The following is a 16,616-nucleotide window of genomic DNA, read 5'->3' on the forward strand; positions in this document are numbered from 1 at the left end:
ATTTATCACAGCTATGTTGACTTTTCTCTGATTTGCCATCACTCAAAGGTTGCAAATGTAGTTAGACTTTCTTTGGCACATGGCCTTTCACCAAGCATTTCCAGCCCTTCCTGAACCAACAGTGGGTAGATTTTCTAGCTCTTAGGAAAAAACTGTGATCGGACAAAATGCTCAACTCATTTTCTATTGATTGTAAAAGTAATACGTTCTAAAAATGAACAATACTCTTAAATGTACTTATGCATTTTTATATACTATTAGCTTCAGTTGTATTTAGAAGATAGTGGTGTTTTACTCAGGTTCACATCCCTATAATCCATGTTTAAATCTTCTAAAAATCCTTCAGAAATCCTTTTAAAAATTTTTATTCACAAGGATAACAGTAAGCAGGAAAAGTAAGATGAGAGCAAGTGCCACGAGCTTATGGTGAGGCTAAGTGTGACACGCTCGATAGCAAAAACCAGTAATGATTTGAAATCTTCCTTTCCAAATGCCTTTATAGAACACCTCCCTTGGCTCCCTTTGTGTCTGTGACCTTGGGATGAACACACACCTTACTAATTTTATACCATTGTGTCTAGTTATTAGTACTGGTTTTTCATGTTCCATAAGAGACCCAGCAAACTGTCTTACCTGCAAAAATAATTCCTTTCATTTTCACCTTCTCTACTTGAAAGAGAGCAGAGCTGTGTCTGGTGATTGGCGCATCTCTCTGCAAAACCTCTGAGGAGACTCACCTAGCTGAGGGTTCTTTTGCCTCCTCTGCCCCCTTTCCCTATCTGAGAGCAGATGAGGATCCCTAAAGTTTCTTCTCTTGGAGTCCGTGAATACTCGATCTGAGGGTGTCTAGAGACTGTCTGTACAGAGAGGATGTACAGAGGCTGCCACATGGCCAGATGTATAGGTGCCTTGGAGTGCAGGCTCACAGGAGATGATCCATCCTCAGCTGCAGCACTGATCTGTGGCCTCTCCCCAGCTCCACAAGTTCACACATCCAGCACAGCTGGTCATTAAATTGAACACCAAGTTGACTAAGGTTATCTGTCAAGTGATTTCACAAACTGGAGAAGAAGCTATGGCAGGGTTGGTTGAAACACCATCAGAGGCATCAGGGAGCATGAGGCTAGGGAGAGTTCTGGAAGTGTTTCCTGATGTGAGCGATGAAGTGAAGTGTCTACACAGAAGAAACAAGCTTACCTCATTAGATATGAAATGTACTGCTGCCTGCCGCTCAGAAAGCCTCAGGACCCAGCATTGGTTTTCTTATTCTTCTCTCTGCTGGGACAGCTGAACAAATTCAGAATTGGTGAGCAGTTCAGCTCAGCTGAAGAAAGGGAGGAAGGGGGAAGCTTGGATGGCACTTCTGAGGCCCTGCACCTTTTCCTCCTCGCCAGTCCAATGGGCAAAAGCTGCCACTGCCGTTCTCCAGCTCTCCTTGCAGTACTGAGACATAGCAAGTAGTTTTGCACAACCATGTTTAAAATATTATAAGAAATTATTATCTGTCAGAAAGGGAATTTATCAGGTAATCCTCTGCCATTATTCTGTTTTTTAGTTTGGTGCTGCTTACAAAAAAAGAAGGCAGTGGGGTCCTTCATAATGCCGCAGGGAAAAATGTTGGAAACCTTTTTCTTTGCCCAACAGCAGAGAAATCATAATGTAATAATAATGGTGATGGTGATGATGATGTATTTCATGATAGACATGTAAAAATCCTTGGCCCAAATCCCACCAACTGTAGTCAAAGATACCCCCAAAGACCCCAAAGTTAGCTGCCAATTTTTGCCTGGCTAAAATTGACAAATTCTGCAGTATCCATCCAAAACCATAAATCTTCCCAGCCCCTCAGACAAAGCTTTTGGTGATCCAAAATCAAGCAAATAGTTCCATGGCTGATGCATGAGGCGGAGCAAAAGCATACTCACTGGGAGCAGAATTGGCTCTGCACTGCTGACAGAAAGAGGAATGCGTGGTGGTCAGTTGACTTGGCACATGTGTTAAGGGGAACATAATAGGGAATAGATATTTACTGCATTAAGATGTCATTCTGCAGCCCCATTTCTGCAGACTCTGAGGAAGCCCTGAGGGAAGCTTGCGGAAGAGAATGAGCTTGTGAACTGTGTGGAGGAAAATTAAGTAGGGAATTTTGGAAAGAAACTGAAAAGAGAAGGGAAAATTAATTTGTTGGTACATGAGATCACATAAAACTCCCTTGGAAGAGTTCCTAAAGAAAGGATTCTGTTTACTCTGGAGAGGGAGCAAACAGTTTAGGCCTACAATTTTATTGCCAAGTCTCGTTTTTTTACCTGCTTTCCTTCTGTTTTCAAATCTCAGAGGTAGTACAGTGATTCCCAGAAAGTGCAACTTGTCTCTTTTGATAAGGTCTGATAGCAGAGATAAAGAAAACCAGTTGCCATTTGCTTTTAAAGAGTCTCCCAATTGTACTGTCTTCACTTCCCTTTGCTGTAACTTCTAGGTAAACAGTGGGAAACCAGTTGCTTTGATGTTAATGAGGGTGATGAGTTTGCTGGGTTGGGAGTTGTCCCCTTGGTGCGCAGCATCAGAGAAGGATCTGACTACTGCAGTTCCTCCAACCACTGAAGGGGACAATGAAAGACTGCAGTCTTCTGAACTGAGCTGCTTCGGTGATAGGAATTAATAGAGGCAGCCAGCCAGCCCAAGGGAACTACTTAGTTGGAATCCTGCTTTCTTTTGTGTAACCTCAGACCCAACATAATAATATGAGAAATATATCAAGAAGTACCCGCTGATTCCTGGAAGGATCATGTATGCATTACACTCTTTTAAGATAAATTATTCAGCCTTTGCCAAATTTAGCAATTAAGGATCACACCAATTCGAACTCTAAAAATTAAACTGATAGAGAAGACTAAGAGATCAATCCAGGAAAACACCTAGACGGTCCTTCCTGGAACAGAGATGCTCATGGAGGTTACCAAACAAGGCTGTTTAAGTGCAGGAGGTCAGACTAAATGCGTATGGTCATCTTGCTGGCATTGAATATATTCATTCTGTCAGAATAAATACCCAGTTTCTATCCACACTGCTAGGACTTGGAAGACATCATTCAACTTCGAACATGTAGCAAAAGCGTGAGAACACACAGAGAAAGGAGAAATCAGTGATGTCCAGGTGTTCCTTAGAGCAAATAAGAGTATTTAAAATCATCAGACCATAATGACAGACAACAGAGATAACTGTGGCTCCCTAAACTGCACTTGCATCAGAGCTATATCTGATGCAGTTAATGCTGCATTTAGTACTGTACAAAGACACAACCTCTGAAGAGTGATGCTTAGCAGTTTGAGAGCCTCAAGAACAGAGATACCGGGTTATCAAATTTACTATGGGTACAGATAGGCTGGAAGGAAGATGAAGACAAGCTGTTGCCAGGATCTCAATATACTAAATAAAAACATACAGACGTAAAAGGATACTGAGGCCATGAGGCAGAACTAGGTAGATGATAACACTAGTTACCTTAGTACAGCTATGGATTGGGAGGGGTGGAATTCCCACTCCAGGCATTGCACACCATGCTTAATTAAACAAGTAGCAACTGTGGCCTAGTTGCATCTTCCAGGGCATTTGGCTGTTTGGCGGAGCGCTTCTGGAGCTAGCCTTAAAGTCCACGGAGACTCTATTGCTTGCAAGAAAGCAGCCACTTCAGTGTGTTGAACCCAGAGGAAGGAATGTGTCAAAATTACTGAAATCCACGTTAAGCCACGTGGTGCTAGAAAGTGTTGCTCTCTAGGGCTGCAAGTAACTTCTGTGGGTTGCGGAGCAGGAGCTAACTCCAGCCCAGATTCCTCTGGTGGGAATGTGACTGGAGGCATATCTGCATGACCCTGCTGCCACTGCAGGTCCTCGTTGATTTCTGTGGTTCCCATGTGAACCAGGACACGGACCTGCTTATGACATTACTGCTTAGATCTGTTGCTCGTGATCAGAGATATACCGTTTGGTACGAGCGAAGAGTACAATTAAATGCTTTGTCTGGTCTCTAATTTGCTACAAGCAAATTTCTGTTCCTGAACTGGACCATGGCAACATGTTTAAATAATGGATGGAAAAGTGGGCTTACCTGTATTACAGTGGGTAGGAACCAAAGATTCTGCAGAATTTGTCAGTGACTGCTACTGTGTACCTATGCCTGAAGCTGAGTAATAGTCATTTCATTTTGTACTGCTGAATCCTTGAAATACTTCCTCTGTGGGACGCTTACATAATAAGTCACAGGTTTCTAATTATTTATTGCCTCTGTCTCGAGTATATTTTGCAGGTTTCTTTTGCAGTTTATATATATTTATTTGTTTTACTACCACTTTGCATTCTAAGAACAAATCATCTCTAATAAAAAGCACATTTCCTTGCGAGCAGAATCAATTTCCTTCAGAAGTCTTTCATTCCCTGATTAGTGTGTTGCATTTGGTCTTCACTAATCACATAGTTAACTGTGAGCAATAAAGTTCTTAAATAAATAAATGCTCTGATCCAAGTCAACGTTAGTCATAATGGACAGTTTCCCACTTAAATTTCTGAAGTACAAGATGTGACTGTGCTACTTAGGCACTTAATATTCACATTAAAAGCACAGCAATTAATCCCAGATCTGGTTTTTCTGCAGGTCATTAGTATGTTATTAACAATTACATCTCAGCAGCAAGTTGACTTGATTGCAAATGGGTGTGGTTTTTCAATTACTTTTAAAGGTTTGGGGTTATGGCTTTTTTTTTCTTTGTGTTAGTCTGCTCCAGAAGCACTCAGTGGGAAGGTAATGAAGTAGAAGGTTTGTATATTACTCCATCTTTCCGTGCTTCCTCTTCATTGGTTTTATTATTGTGGACTTTGAAACATAAGGAGGTTAGCTGTAAGCCATTCCTTCTGGTCGGTGCTGGACGTATGTGAGAGTTGCGTTCTCAAATGGAGGATGCATTTTTACTGACTGTGAACAGGGGTAAGTCACTGTGGATCAGAAAACATGAGATGTGGTGGAAACCCCATCATATGGCTGCTGTAGCAAAATAATACCTTTCCCGATACTGAATTTGAACCGGCATTTGTTGGAGAACATAGCTTGAATCATGACTCCCTATGGTCCAGCAACCACTCAGATTAAGATATGTGGTTTCCCTAATGTCTGTCAAATATTGTTGGAAACCACGCTGGCTGGGCTGTAAGGTGAACAACATTACATGGGTGGTATCAGTTCCCTGCAGACCTTGAAGCTGGGGGGGGAGAAGACAGAAAATAACTTTCAGCCAAAATACATATAAAAAAGCATTAGTGTTTATTTTAAAAACATCATGTAACACTTCTTTAGAGTTTCTATGCATGTGTGCTTAATGAATGAGAAAAAGGAAAGGCTCTGTTTCTCAGAGGAGCCGATGACTTGGAAGCTGAGAAATGTGAACACAAAACGTTCTGACTAGCCTTGCGTTTGGCTTATGTGCATGAGCGGTTGAGTGGGGTACTCAACACTGAGTCCACGATTGGCTTGAGCGTTAAAAATAAACCAAGGGTGTGTGAGACAGACAAAATCAAACTATGTGTTATGGATTTTTGCATTAGGAGAGTGTGTCTGCATTAGGAGGTAACCCCACTGTATTGAGCAGTGGCTTTGCTCTGCACGATGTGGTGGGACACTGGAGCTATCACTTCCAGCCTGGGAGGTCAAACTACTAACGTATGAATCTGAAAACAACAGATTTCTTGCTGTGTATGTTTTTCACAGCATCCTGGGCAGCAGTTATGAGGTATATATATAGATCTTTGCTGCCATAATGAAGGTATACTTAAGCTAACTGGGAGGACTGGGAGTGTGTGGAGTCATGACTGTGATAACATCTCAAAGTATTACTGTAATATTGTCATTGCTTTTGGCTGAAGTGATTTACCAGCATTCAGCGTGGCATGGGTCACTTCTGCTGATGAAGGCATTGATAGCAGAGATCGGTATTTTCTTTTCTTTTTATTTTACTTTCTATTCTTAAGCAAAAAGTACTTATTTTCTTTTTTTTTTCTATTTGAAATGATCCAGTTAAATTTAATGTATATATTTTGCATATGTGCAGTGATCTAGTGTATACTTCATGTCTTGCCTCACTGAACACAGACGTATCAAATATAAGCTGGGTTCTTTGCTCACAGTGTCCAGAATCATTACAGTCTGCACTCTGGCCTAAATCCCTGTTATAGCTTCTATTGATTGTGTTTGAGCCCCTCCTGTCTTGTTCCCTGTAACACAATAGCATCATCAAACAACAGCCATCTCCCCTTGCCGTGTTTATTTGTAGACCACATGAAAAATACTTCAGGCAGCAAGACCAAACTCTTACTTAAGCATCATACGTGGCCTGGTTTTGGAAGGAGGCTCCCAGTTTCATAAATTAACCTAGTTGCTTAATGTATGTCTCAGAGAAAAGCTGTTGTGGTGACCATTAGTTTTCTCTAACCAATTTCTTCACTTGTTATTAATATTAACAAAAAAATGATATTAAGGAAGAAGGAGAGTGGGAATCTTTATTTTTGCAGTAAATTTTTAATGTGAGATTGGGCAAACTGGGCATTGAAATGTTGAGTTCTATAACCACAACCTACAAATCACACGTGTACCTCTGTGCAAGTGAATTTTGCATGTGTACATTCTGTCAGGGAGTCATAGCAGTTTCTACATCAGTTTGCAGTCCTCAAAACATCTCTAAGTGCTGTTTGCCAGCCTCCCCTGTGAATGTTTAGTGTTGAGCTGCTTGCTTGCAATGCTAATGCTTTTTGGAAATCATAGAATTATAGAATGGTTCGGGTTGGAAGGCACCTTAAAGACCATCTATTCCAACCCCCCTGCCATGGGTAGGGACACCTCCCACTAGACCAGGCTGCTCAAAGCCCCATCCAGCCTGGCCTTGAACACTTCCAGGGATGGGGCATCCACAACTTCCCTGGGCAACCTGTCCCAGTGCCTCACCACCCTCACAGTAAAGAATTTCTTCCTAATATCCAATCTAAACCACCCCTCTTTCAGTTTGGAACCATTAACCCTCGTCCTATTGCTCCGCTCCCTGATAAAGAGTCCCTCCCCATCTCTCCTGTAGGTCCCCTTCAGGTACTGGAAGGCTGCTGTAAGGTCTCCCTTCTCTTCTCCAGGCTGAACAACCCCAACTCTCTCAGCCTGCCCTCATAGCAGAGGTGCTCCAGCCCTCTGATCATCTTCATGGCCCTCCTCTGGACTCGTTCCAACAGGTCCATGTCCTTCTTATGCAGGAAATGTCCTGCGTTACACTTTAATTTTCTGATCATTGGTTTCTTTTAATGACTGAAATTTATTTTCGGGAAGAAAGCAATGACAATCAAAAATACAGGGGACTGCATTTGAGGACTGGAAAGAGCGTACAGAAAGGAGCCTTTCACTTCAGAGCTGCTGGTAGGAATCCAGCTCAGTTTCAGACTTAGCAAAAAATCATTACTGTGTGATGGCTTCTTGGTGCCCTGCACTCTATGTCCACAAATGAGTCAGTGTCCACATCACACAAACCACCAGAAAAATTGGTGCTACTGTAATTGGGAGGCTACTGGCAGCATCAGTGGAAAGGCAGGGACTTGAATGAGCATGGAGAATGAGCTGCTTTCTGCCTGCTCCCTCAGGTCGCCTTTGAGACGTATCTGTGTGAGGAAACTTAGAGGAAATCTGATCTGTGGTAGCTCCCTTCTGGAGATAGATGGAAGACTTTGCTTTCCAATACTGACAATCTGACACACACTGACAAACACTGTATTCAAGAAAAATAAAGATCATTATGGGATTGTTTAATGTGTGAAGCATGAACTAAAAAAAAAAAAAGCTAAGTATGATTGAAAAATCAACAATAAAATCCAAACGCTGACTTGAAATAGTAGGAACAGAGCCAAACAAATATTATCAAGCATGACCGCCATTCACAACAATTGGTTCCCTCAAAAACACAGGGAAATACTGCTCTATTATTAAACCATTGAACAATCTCGTCGAGTTGAATCCCTTCTAGCCAGAAATAAAGGAGTGCTTCCACTGTTCAAACATTCGCTTCGGAGACGAGAATGTGGATTGGTAGAAGAGTTGTTGGACTTTATTGAGCCTGAGATGATGCCTTGATGTCATGGAAACAGCAACTGGAAGGAGAGCTCTCAGCAGCACAGGACACCGTAAAGAGAGCGCCTTTAGGGAGACAACCAGCGTGCAAGTGAATCAGTGGTGGAGGTTAGAAGGGACCTCTGGAGGTCATCTGCTCCAGCCCCTGAACTTGGCACTTCCACTGAGTCATCTGCTATGAAGTGGGGAGTTCCTCACCTTAGAATTTATAGCCTACCGCTAGTAATCCTAAAAAAACCTGCCTCTGGCAGGAAACCAATCGTGTACTTCCAAAGATTAATTTAGCCCCCTAGTTCCTGTAAGCTTCAAACAGTTAAGCTGTGAAGACATCTCTTAATATGCTGAAATTACACAATCGCATATGCTGATTACAGTGGTGAAGGTGATAGGAATTTTTGACTAAGTGAAAGTAAAAAGAATGTGTCTGATGTCAAATAAGTGCATTAGCAAATCTGAATGTTCTGAGAAACAGCTCGGACTATTTGTGAATTTATGCCAAATTCAACTAAAAATAGAATAGTAACTTCAACCTCAAGTTGAAGTTTTCTACTGCAGTTCCTCGAAAGCAAAACATTTTGGCTTTTCATGTTGAAACAGTTCAAAAACTTAATTTAGGTAACTTTTAAATTGTTTCAAGAGTTCCCCAGACCCAGAAAGTTAATTTCTCAGTATTTATTTTGGTGCGTGGGAGGGGGGAAACTCAGCAACCCAATACAAAAATGTGTCTGTGTTTGAGTGTGTACATGTGTTGGGGGGGGGGTGTCGACCACAAAACTGAAAGAGAAATTATTTGTTCTCAGTTCTGTAGCTGTAACCTGCCACATCTCTGCTTTTGTTTTTTTGGGCCTCTCTTCTGTAGATAATGCTACCAGATTGTGTAGTGTTGTTTGTGCAAAGGAGAGAAAGATTTCGATTCCTACATTCGTTCCCGGTTGTGTGGTAAGCAGGATTTGAAACCCAGAGGTGTGAAGGTAAAAACCAAGTGCTCCTCAGTCTCTTACGAGATATACCTGTATGTGAAGGTGGTGTCAAATAAGCACATCCTTTGAGGGTAAACATGAAGAAGTTTTGTGGAGCACCGCAAAGGTGTGAGGGCCACCTTCAAAGATTCTGGGAGCCAGGGCGTAACAGCAACCAGAACAGAGATTTCAGAGTTGGGTTTTTTTTAAAAAAAAAAAAAAAAAAAAAAGTGCAAGAGTATTTCGCTATCCTGTATCACACCACCGGTTTCTTTTAGTGAAGAGCATGCGGTGCATATTTTTCCCTTTTCTATGACCAGTGCTGAATTCCTCAGGGGACTGGTGATTCTGCAGACAGGGCGCTGTGGGAAGCTTGGCTAGGCCCTACCCTCCGCAGGCAAGGAGGAGAGGGGGCCAGGGGGCTTGTTTTTAAGCGAGGAAAAATCTGCGAGGAGGCCTTCCACGTTCAGTGATCAGCCAGAGCAAGATGCTGAATTCAGCAGAGGTTGAATTTATGAGACCAGCAGCAGGAGGTGGGATGAGGGGTTTAAATGGCGAAAAAGCTTTTAATAGCGGTCTTTGTATTATAATAAAAGTGTTTGTTTCAGCGTCTCTGCCGGCCAGTGTAAGCAATATAAGTTTATGAGCAGCTGATATGTCGTGTAATAGAAACGCATTTGTCCATCGTGAGTGCCTCTAACTTGGCGAGCAGCTGACTGGTCATGCTGTTAGGCAGACTGTTGTTTCCACAGGCAAAGAGGGGTGTGCATCCTTCTTCTTGTGAAGAAAAACCTGAAAAGGCCTAAGCTATAATATGTAACAACACAAAGCCGTATGTGTGAAAGCAACGCATAAACCCCATTGACTATAATAGTACAGGATAAGATCGCTATTGAGAAATATGAAATTATTTTTGAAAAAGAGCTTTCCAAGGTAAGTCAGAGGCCAGAAAATGAACTGCTTCTGTAAATTTCCTGTAATACCATATAGCGAACAAGGTTACACATGAATGAAACCATGATGTATGACTTGGCTTCTTATGTATTAAAAATCCTTTAAAACTATAACTGCAGTGTTCATTCCCGAATGATTTTACTTTATGTATTTATTTAGAGAAAACTGAAACAGTTTGCCATTTATGTGTATTCAAAAGCTGCATATTTCCAAGACTATAAAGGAAACCTTAAAAAGAAATTACTTTCAGAACTCAAATAACGATATGTTAAAATGCATAGAAAACACATTAAAATGAAATAGATTTAAAAGAGAGAAAATCTCAGTTGTCCGGTTTGGGCTACTTGATCATAACAAGTGATTGTGATGCACACGTACAACTGAATAGCATAGATTTTTGTTCATCATGTGTGTTTCATTTGATGTTATGCATTTGCCTCAACAGTTGCTTTTCACAATGTGAATTCTCTTTTGTATGAATGTTTTGGAACACTTAAAATTGGGGATCATATAAAATATATCTGGTTACAACATTCTAAATTTGTGCATAAACTCTCACACAGATTTTGAGTTTATGTACGCGTACACAACATCTTAATTTTATAGTTCTTGAAGTGAAGTATTTGCATTTATAATAGCTGGATGAGACCTAGAATGTTTTATTAAACAGCAAAAGCATATAAGTAATACCTAGCTATAGGAATTGGGTAGCATAACCTTAAGTATTGGTGAATTTTCAAGTTTTTTCAAGCACCCACAGGTTTCTAAGCACGTACAATATGAAAGTCCGAGTTATATATAGTAATGGTGTTGCTCAGGTTGTGTTCTTAATAAGCAATTCTAGAAAGTGTGCTTAGAGCAGTACTAATCCATTCCTGTATACCTTAGGAATATTGGCGGAATGAGATTTGTTGAAATTACCGCTCTTAAATAATGCCATTGTATTAATTTCTCTGACTTTTTAATATAAAAATTCGTCACTGAAGAGGATTTTTTAAAAAAACTAATTATTTGAGGATAAAATTCCCTCAGAAGTGTTGTAATTTTACATACATTGGTATTTAAGGTACCTTTAATGTAACAAGTTTTCAGCAAGTCAGTTCCATCATGACTGCTGTCAAATCAACCTTTAATCACCCTGCTCAGCAAAACCTTTGTACTATCTTCGAAGCAACAATTGCTTTCTTCATAGGCTGCTGGATGGAAGAGACTATGTAAATAAGGGATGCACATTAGAGAACAGTGATAATTAGAGATGCCTGACGTTTTTAAGGGAAGAGGTCAGATTTTCCCGAGTAAGGTAGAATGTGGTCTTCGGTCTAAGATTTCCCGTGTGTTAGGTGCAGCCCGTCCGTTCATGGTACAGGCTTATTCTCAGGCAGTATTTTGCTTCCCCTCTTGTAGCTGTGCAACTGTCTGTACAGTCTTGGGTAGGCAGAGCAGAAGTCTGTGAGCAACTCCCTGTCCTGGTGGGCAAGATGTCGAGGGAATGGTTGATGAAAGAGGGAATGACTTGATTCAAACCAAAACTTTTTCCCATTGTGCCACTAACCCCCCAGAACCTTAATACCCCCCACAGCCCTGCTGGATAAATATGATCAGAAGTTAAAGGTTGCCATCTAATGGTGAATGTGTATAATACAGTCTTCATGTTTTTTCTTAAATTATCTTTTCTTACCTTTCTCCATGTACTTGCAAGTCCTTTCTTTATACAGCACTAGAGGAATGAGAATGAAATTTTATTCAGATTTTACCTGGGATGATAGATGATACTTTATCAGTAACAAGATGTTGCAACTGAATGTGAAATTCTAGTTTAACTGAATTCTAATTTCTTAATGCTTTTTCTATTAATTCAGATATTGATGAGTGTTCCTTTGAAAGGACCTGTGATCACACCTGCATCAACTACCCTGGAAGCTTTGAATGTCTCTGCCATAAAGGCTACACCTTGTATGGACTGACACACTGTGGAGGTTTGGAAACTGAGTTTTGCTTATCTGTTTGTTTGCTTTGTGAACTGTTTATTGAGCCACACATTCTTTTAGCTGAAGATTTTAGAACTGAAGATGATAAACCAATAAAGTTAAAGCTAAAATAGCATGAGCAGGGGGTGACTAAAATTTGCTGAAGCATTGCCAGGAGAACGTAAATAAAAAACAATGTCCTTGCATTGTTTGATGGTGGTAGGTAGCAGCCTCAGTGCAGATGAGAAGCCTGCAGGTGTGACGCTTGCATTCACTGCAATGGATGCAGCCATTCTTCCACAACCGTCACAAAGCAGCCTCATGGCTGGGGTTCATCGCGCGGTACAGGGTAAGCTTCCTTACAGAGTTTACAAGCGCAGGGTACCAATCGGTACTTCCACAGGAGTGAGGTTAGTCACAATTGTGTTTACACATGGAATGCTTCAAACGATGGGCAACAAAGAGAATAGGAGAAGGAGGTAAATTTTACAAAGTTTACAAATTTTGGATCTGTTAGTATTTGTCCTTACCAGACTGTGACATAAACTGCCTGCAAAACTCATAATGGAAGGCTGCAGGATACCTTCTTCCCATCTTCAGTGGAGCTGCTTCAGCTCTTCAGCCTTTTTGGCATAACTGGAAAGAATTGGTGCTGTAATGTTTCATTATCCAGGAGAGGGATTTTTAAGTGCATCATAGGGCAGTATTACCACAGTGACCAAATTAGAGGTTCAACTTCTATTTGATCAAAGCAGGAGAATTTTAGAGCACACAAATTAAGTCCAGTGTTTGCCAGGGGTATCACAGTACAAGACTGCCTGCCGCTGGCTTGGCTAAACCCCCCAGGTATCACTGTGGTCTCCTGCCTGAATGTTTAATAAGTGGGGTAGGTTTTGATTGTATTCAGAAAAACGGTCAAAGGAGAGCAAAGGGATTTTTTGAGGGGTTTGTTAAGTGTATTAAATACGAACTATGCTTTTAACCTATCAGGTCAGCATTACACAAACAAAAGCAAAAAGAGAAAATTATAAGAAACCGTAAAGCCCCGAATCTAAATTACTTACTAGAAAATACTGACACAAAAGAAACTCTCAATGCTATTTTAAAATGTAAAACAAAGTGTATTTCTTTAGTTAAAATATGGTTAATAGTTAATTACTTAATTATTCAATTATTCAAGATATGAACTAAGTAAATCTTGCGTCATACCGTAAACAAAGCCCTGACTTTAAATCCACAAAAGCCATGTGTTCAGGCCAGGTTCTGATCTGAGTCAGACTTAGCCCAGGGAACCTGCTAGAGGAATTGCTGAGAGCAACGTTGGGCCCTAACGGCTCTTAATTTGCAAAGCAGGCATTGAGCTACATATTATATGCAAGAGTTGTCCTCTTTGTATTCATAAGTAAATTGTGCTACAGATTGAGCCAAAAGGATACAGGTAAAGGCTCATGTTGTTTCCATTCCCATGTGATTTGGTTTGTGCCATGCAAACTGATGCAGCAGAAACAGATGCTAGCCCCTCACTTCTGTCCGAGTGCTGAGTTCACCTGATTTTGTAGGGTTAATGTGAGACATTGCTAATGATATCTGTGCCTGGCTTCTCTTTGGGAGAAAGGTGTACAAGGTGTATGTTAGCATCTCTTGTATACAGCAGCATAAGTAAAAAATGTATTCACTGCATAGTAGAGGCAGGCAGGAGGAGAAATAGGAGTCTATCTAAGGAAAGAGTTTGGAAAAAGACTCCACCTGAGGGCAGTTCTGAAAGCAAAATCAGAGTCTGAAAGTTTTGAGGACCTATGTTATGTGGGGTGTGGAGAGACTGATGCTCAGTTTCACTGTTAATGACTTAATGTATGTATTAATTTAGGGAAAGCCTCAAAGTTTGGGGTTCAGCCTCAGTCTTTCAATAATCTTCAGCCCCAGTTTGGCCTCAGTCTTTTAAATAAGACTGGAGTAGGACAAAAACTCTAACTGGAAACACTCAGTGCTGAACTGCGGGCAAAAACATAACGAGATCCAGGCTTTTTTCCATAATGGGACGATCCAAAATCAGAGCTCTGAATCCAGACTTGTCCGGGCCCTGAGCTTTGCTGCTCAGGCCTATCATTAGTTTTAGTCAGCCTCTGCAGAAGCGATGTTTACAGTGGAACTTATCCTGGCCGCCTTCCACGTGGCACTGAGCAGAAGTCAAAACTACAGAGAAATAATGAGAACCTTCAAAAATATTTGGTGCAAGCTTGCCTCTTAGTAAGCTTTCTCTCCATCTTGCTTCCCATCTACTAGTAATTAATAAACCACGTGGCGATGTCCTTGTTCTGGGCCTTCCATGCTGAAGGGCAACCCTTGTCGCTCTCTCTGGGATCCTTTTCTACGGCATCTCTTGTAATAAAAGCCGTGTGCCGTGAGGGAATCCTTTAGAAGGACAGCGTTAGTGCTTACACCACCTGTTTATGTAAAGCCCTACTTGCTGTATATATTGGCTTAGGAAAGTCGGTAGAATTTGCAGGACTGTTGAATGCCTTTGGGAACTTGGCTGCTTCTTCAGGAGCTTGGTTCTGGGCTGAGGTACTCAACAGCAAGAGCTCGGGTTTGAACAGTTTGGCCAGACCTCACTGGCGGGAGCACTGTCGACTAAACGTGTGTTTCAAGGTATGGCTTCACAAGTAGATCCCACTCAGCGTACGCCTGACCACTGCGTACAAAATCTCCCTTGTCAGTTTTTGGAACTGCTGACCCAGGACCTCCAGAAGTCCTGACTCTGACCCAAAAATCATAATGTTGTCTAGAAACATGCCTGTCATCATTAGGATGTCTTTCCCAGTTTCTTTTATGCATGTACTCCATGCTTTCTAGATTTTTGCTTAACCACACAGGCTGAAATGTTGCATCAGGAAAAGAAAGCCTTTTCTGGATTCCAGCATCTGCCCCGGTAAATACTCCCATGTTCCCATCAAGTGCCCTGGGATGGCAGAGGAAAACTTGGCTAATACATATGGGCCTGCATTTGTGAGCCACTGCGGGGCCTAAGTGTGCGCTCGACCCCTCGTCAGCCCCACCTCCGACCTGCACCTCACCCGCGGCCTTCACAGGGGTCACTGGGCTCCAAAAGTGGGGCCTGGGGAGAGCTGGCTTGAACTCAGACGGTGTTCCTGCAAACCGCAGGGATTCACACAGTGCCAAGCACACGGCAGCCGGAGCTCAGGCCCGGGCTCAGGCGTGGGTTGGAATGGCAGTTAGACGCTCCTCCGCCCGTGAGCCTTTATGGCCAGACCTTCCTTAGAAACACATTAAGTGGCAGTTTTCTTTCTACAGTTACATTTTGAGGCTTGTCATTTAAGCCAGAATATTAGCAGTTCAGTATATCTCATGTTGATTTGGTGTCATTCTGGCTCGTTTGAACATATGTCAAATGGCGCAACCTGCGTGCCTTGTAAGTCTATTACAGTAACGCCACCGTTTCTAGCAAGCAGGCGGGGAGCTGCGTTCAAAGGGCAGAAACCACTTGTCGTTGAGGTTAGTGCAATGCCTAAAATAACGGGGCTGTTGTTCATAACAAGGGCTTTTAGGTTATGGCTATACTAGTAAATGTGCAACTAACTGATGGTTCACTAGTGCCATATGACAATCTTAGCCTGTGCCATCTAGTGTCCTAAATGTGCCGGAACATGATCCAGAGGTGCGTACATGGCAGCACAACTCCTGTTGAGCATGAAGGATAAACATACTTTCTGGTGGTGGGAGGAGAGGAGATGAGGGATCAGCCATGTCGGCACAAGTATATAAATGCTGGTTGGATAGATTAAAAAGACTAAAACTTTGACATTTTTCCATATAATGCAATATACATTATTATCCAGATGCTGCAGAAGCTTCCAAGCATGTTTCATATCTTGTGAGGACTTCCAAGAATTTCAGTGTAACTAGTCCTGGCAAGTAAATTGTATCGTGGGCATAAATTCTTGAGAGAGTAGGAGCTATACATGTCTCTGAGGACAAATACATGCAATATGCACTAAAATTGGTTGATGTGAGTATTGTCTGCATTTATACAAGTTTATATAGACTTAAATATATAAAAGATATAGTAGAAATGGTTATCTTTATGTACATAGTATCTTAATGCATGGTATATGTGTGTACCTATGGTTAATACTCTTCTCAACTTTAATTACATTTCAGATATTGATGAATGCAGCATCAGCAATGGTAGCTGCGACTATGGGTGTCTTAATACAATGGGGAGCTATGAATGTGTCTGTTCATCCGGAAAGAAACTGCACTGGAATAAGAAGGACTGTGTTGGTAAGTGTGGGAGACTGACTCAGAGGTGACTGCAGTGATGCTCCTGTTCTCCGGGAGTGTGGAAAAGCCCCTGGTTTTGTCTGAGGCATGCTGCATTTTCACAATACACATCTCCAAATTCATTTCACAAACTCGGATAACACCTGATCCTATGGGAATCCATGGGCTAGGACATAATGGCAGGTGGATTAGAGAATGGGCAGTATGTTGGATTTATTTGTGTTGAATTTTTTTTTTATTTTACGATTCCATTCACACAAATCTAAGTTGTCTTATTATTATTTTATG

The 16,616-nt window shown here is 41.5% G+C and overlaps 1 protein-coding gene across 4 annotated transcripts in view; it reads left to right on the forward strand.

Moving 5' to 3' along the window:
- SCUBE1 (signal peptide, CUB domain and EGF like domain containing 1) overlaps positions 1-16,616 on the forward strand; it is a 211,992-nt gene that overhangs the window by 172,054 nt on the left and 23,322 nt on the right. For all 4 annotated transcript variants that reach the window (XM_074591049.1, XM_074591060.1, XM_074591068.1 and 1 more), the window contains 2 exons: positions 11,919-12,035; positions 16,206-16,328. In XM_074591049.1, the coding sequence (XP_074447150.1) occupies positions 11,919-12,035; positions 16,206-16,328 (240 nt within the window). The remainder of the gene's footprint in view (positions 1-11,918; positions 12,036-16,205; positions 16,329-16,616) is intronic.

The sequence above is a fragment of the Larus michahellis genome, chromosome 1 (assembly GCF_964199755.1).
Source record: "Larus michahellis chromosome 1, bLarMic1.1, whole genome shotgun sequence".
NCBI lineage: Eukaryota > Metazoa > Chordata > Aves > Charadriiformes > Laridae > Larus > Larus michahellis.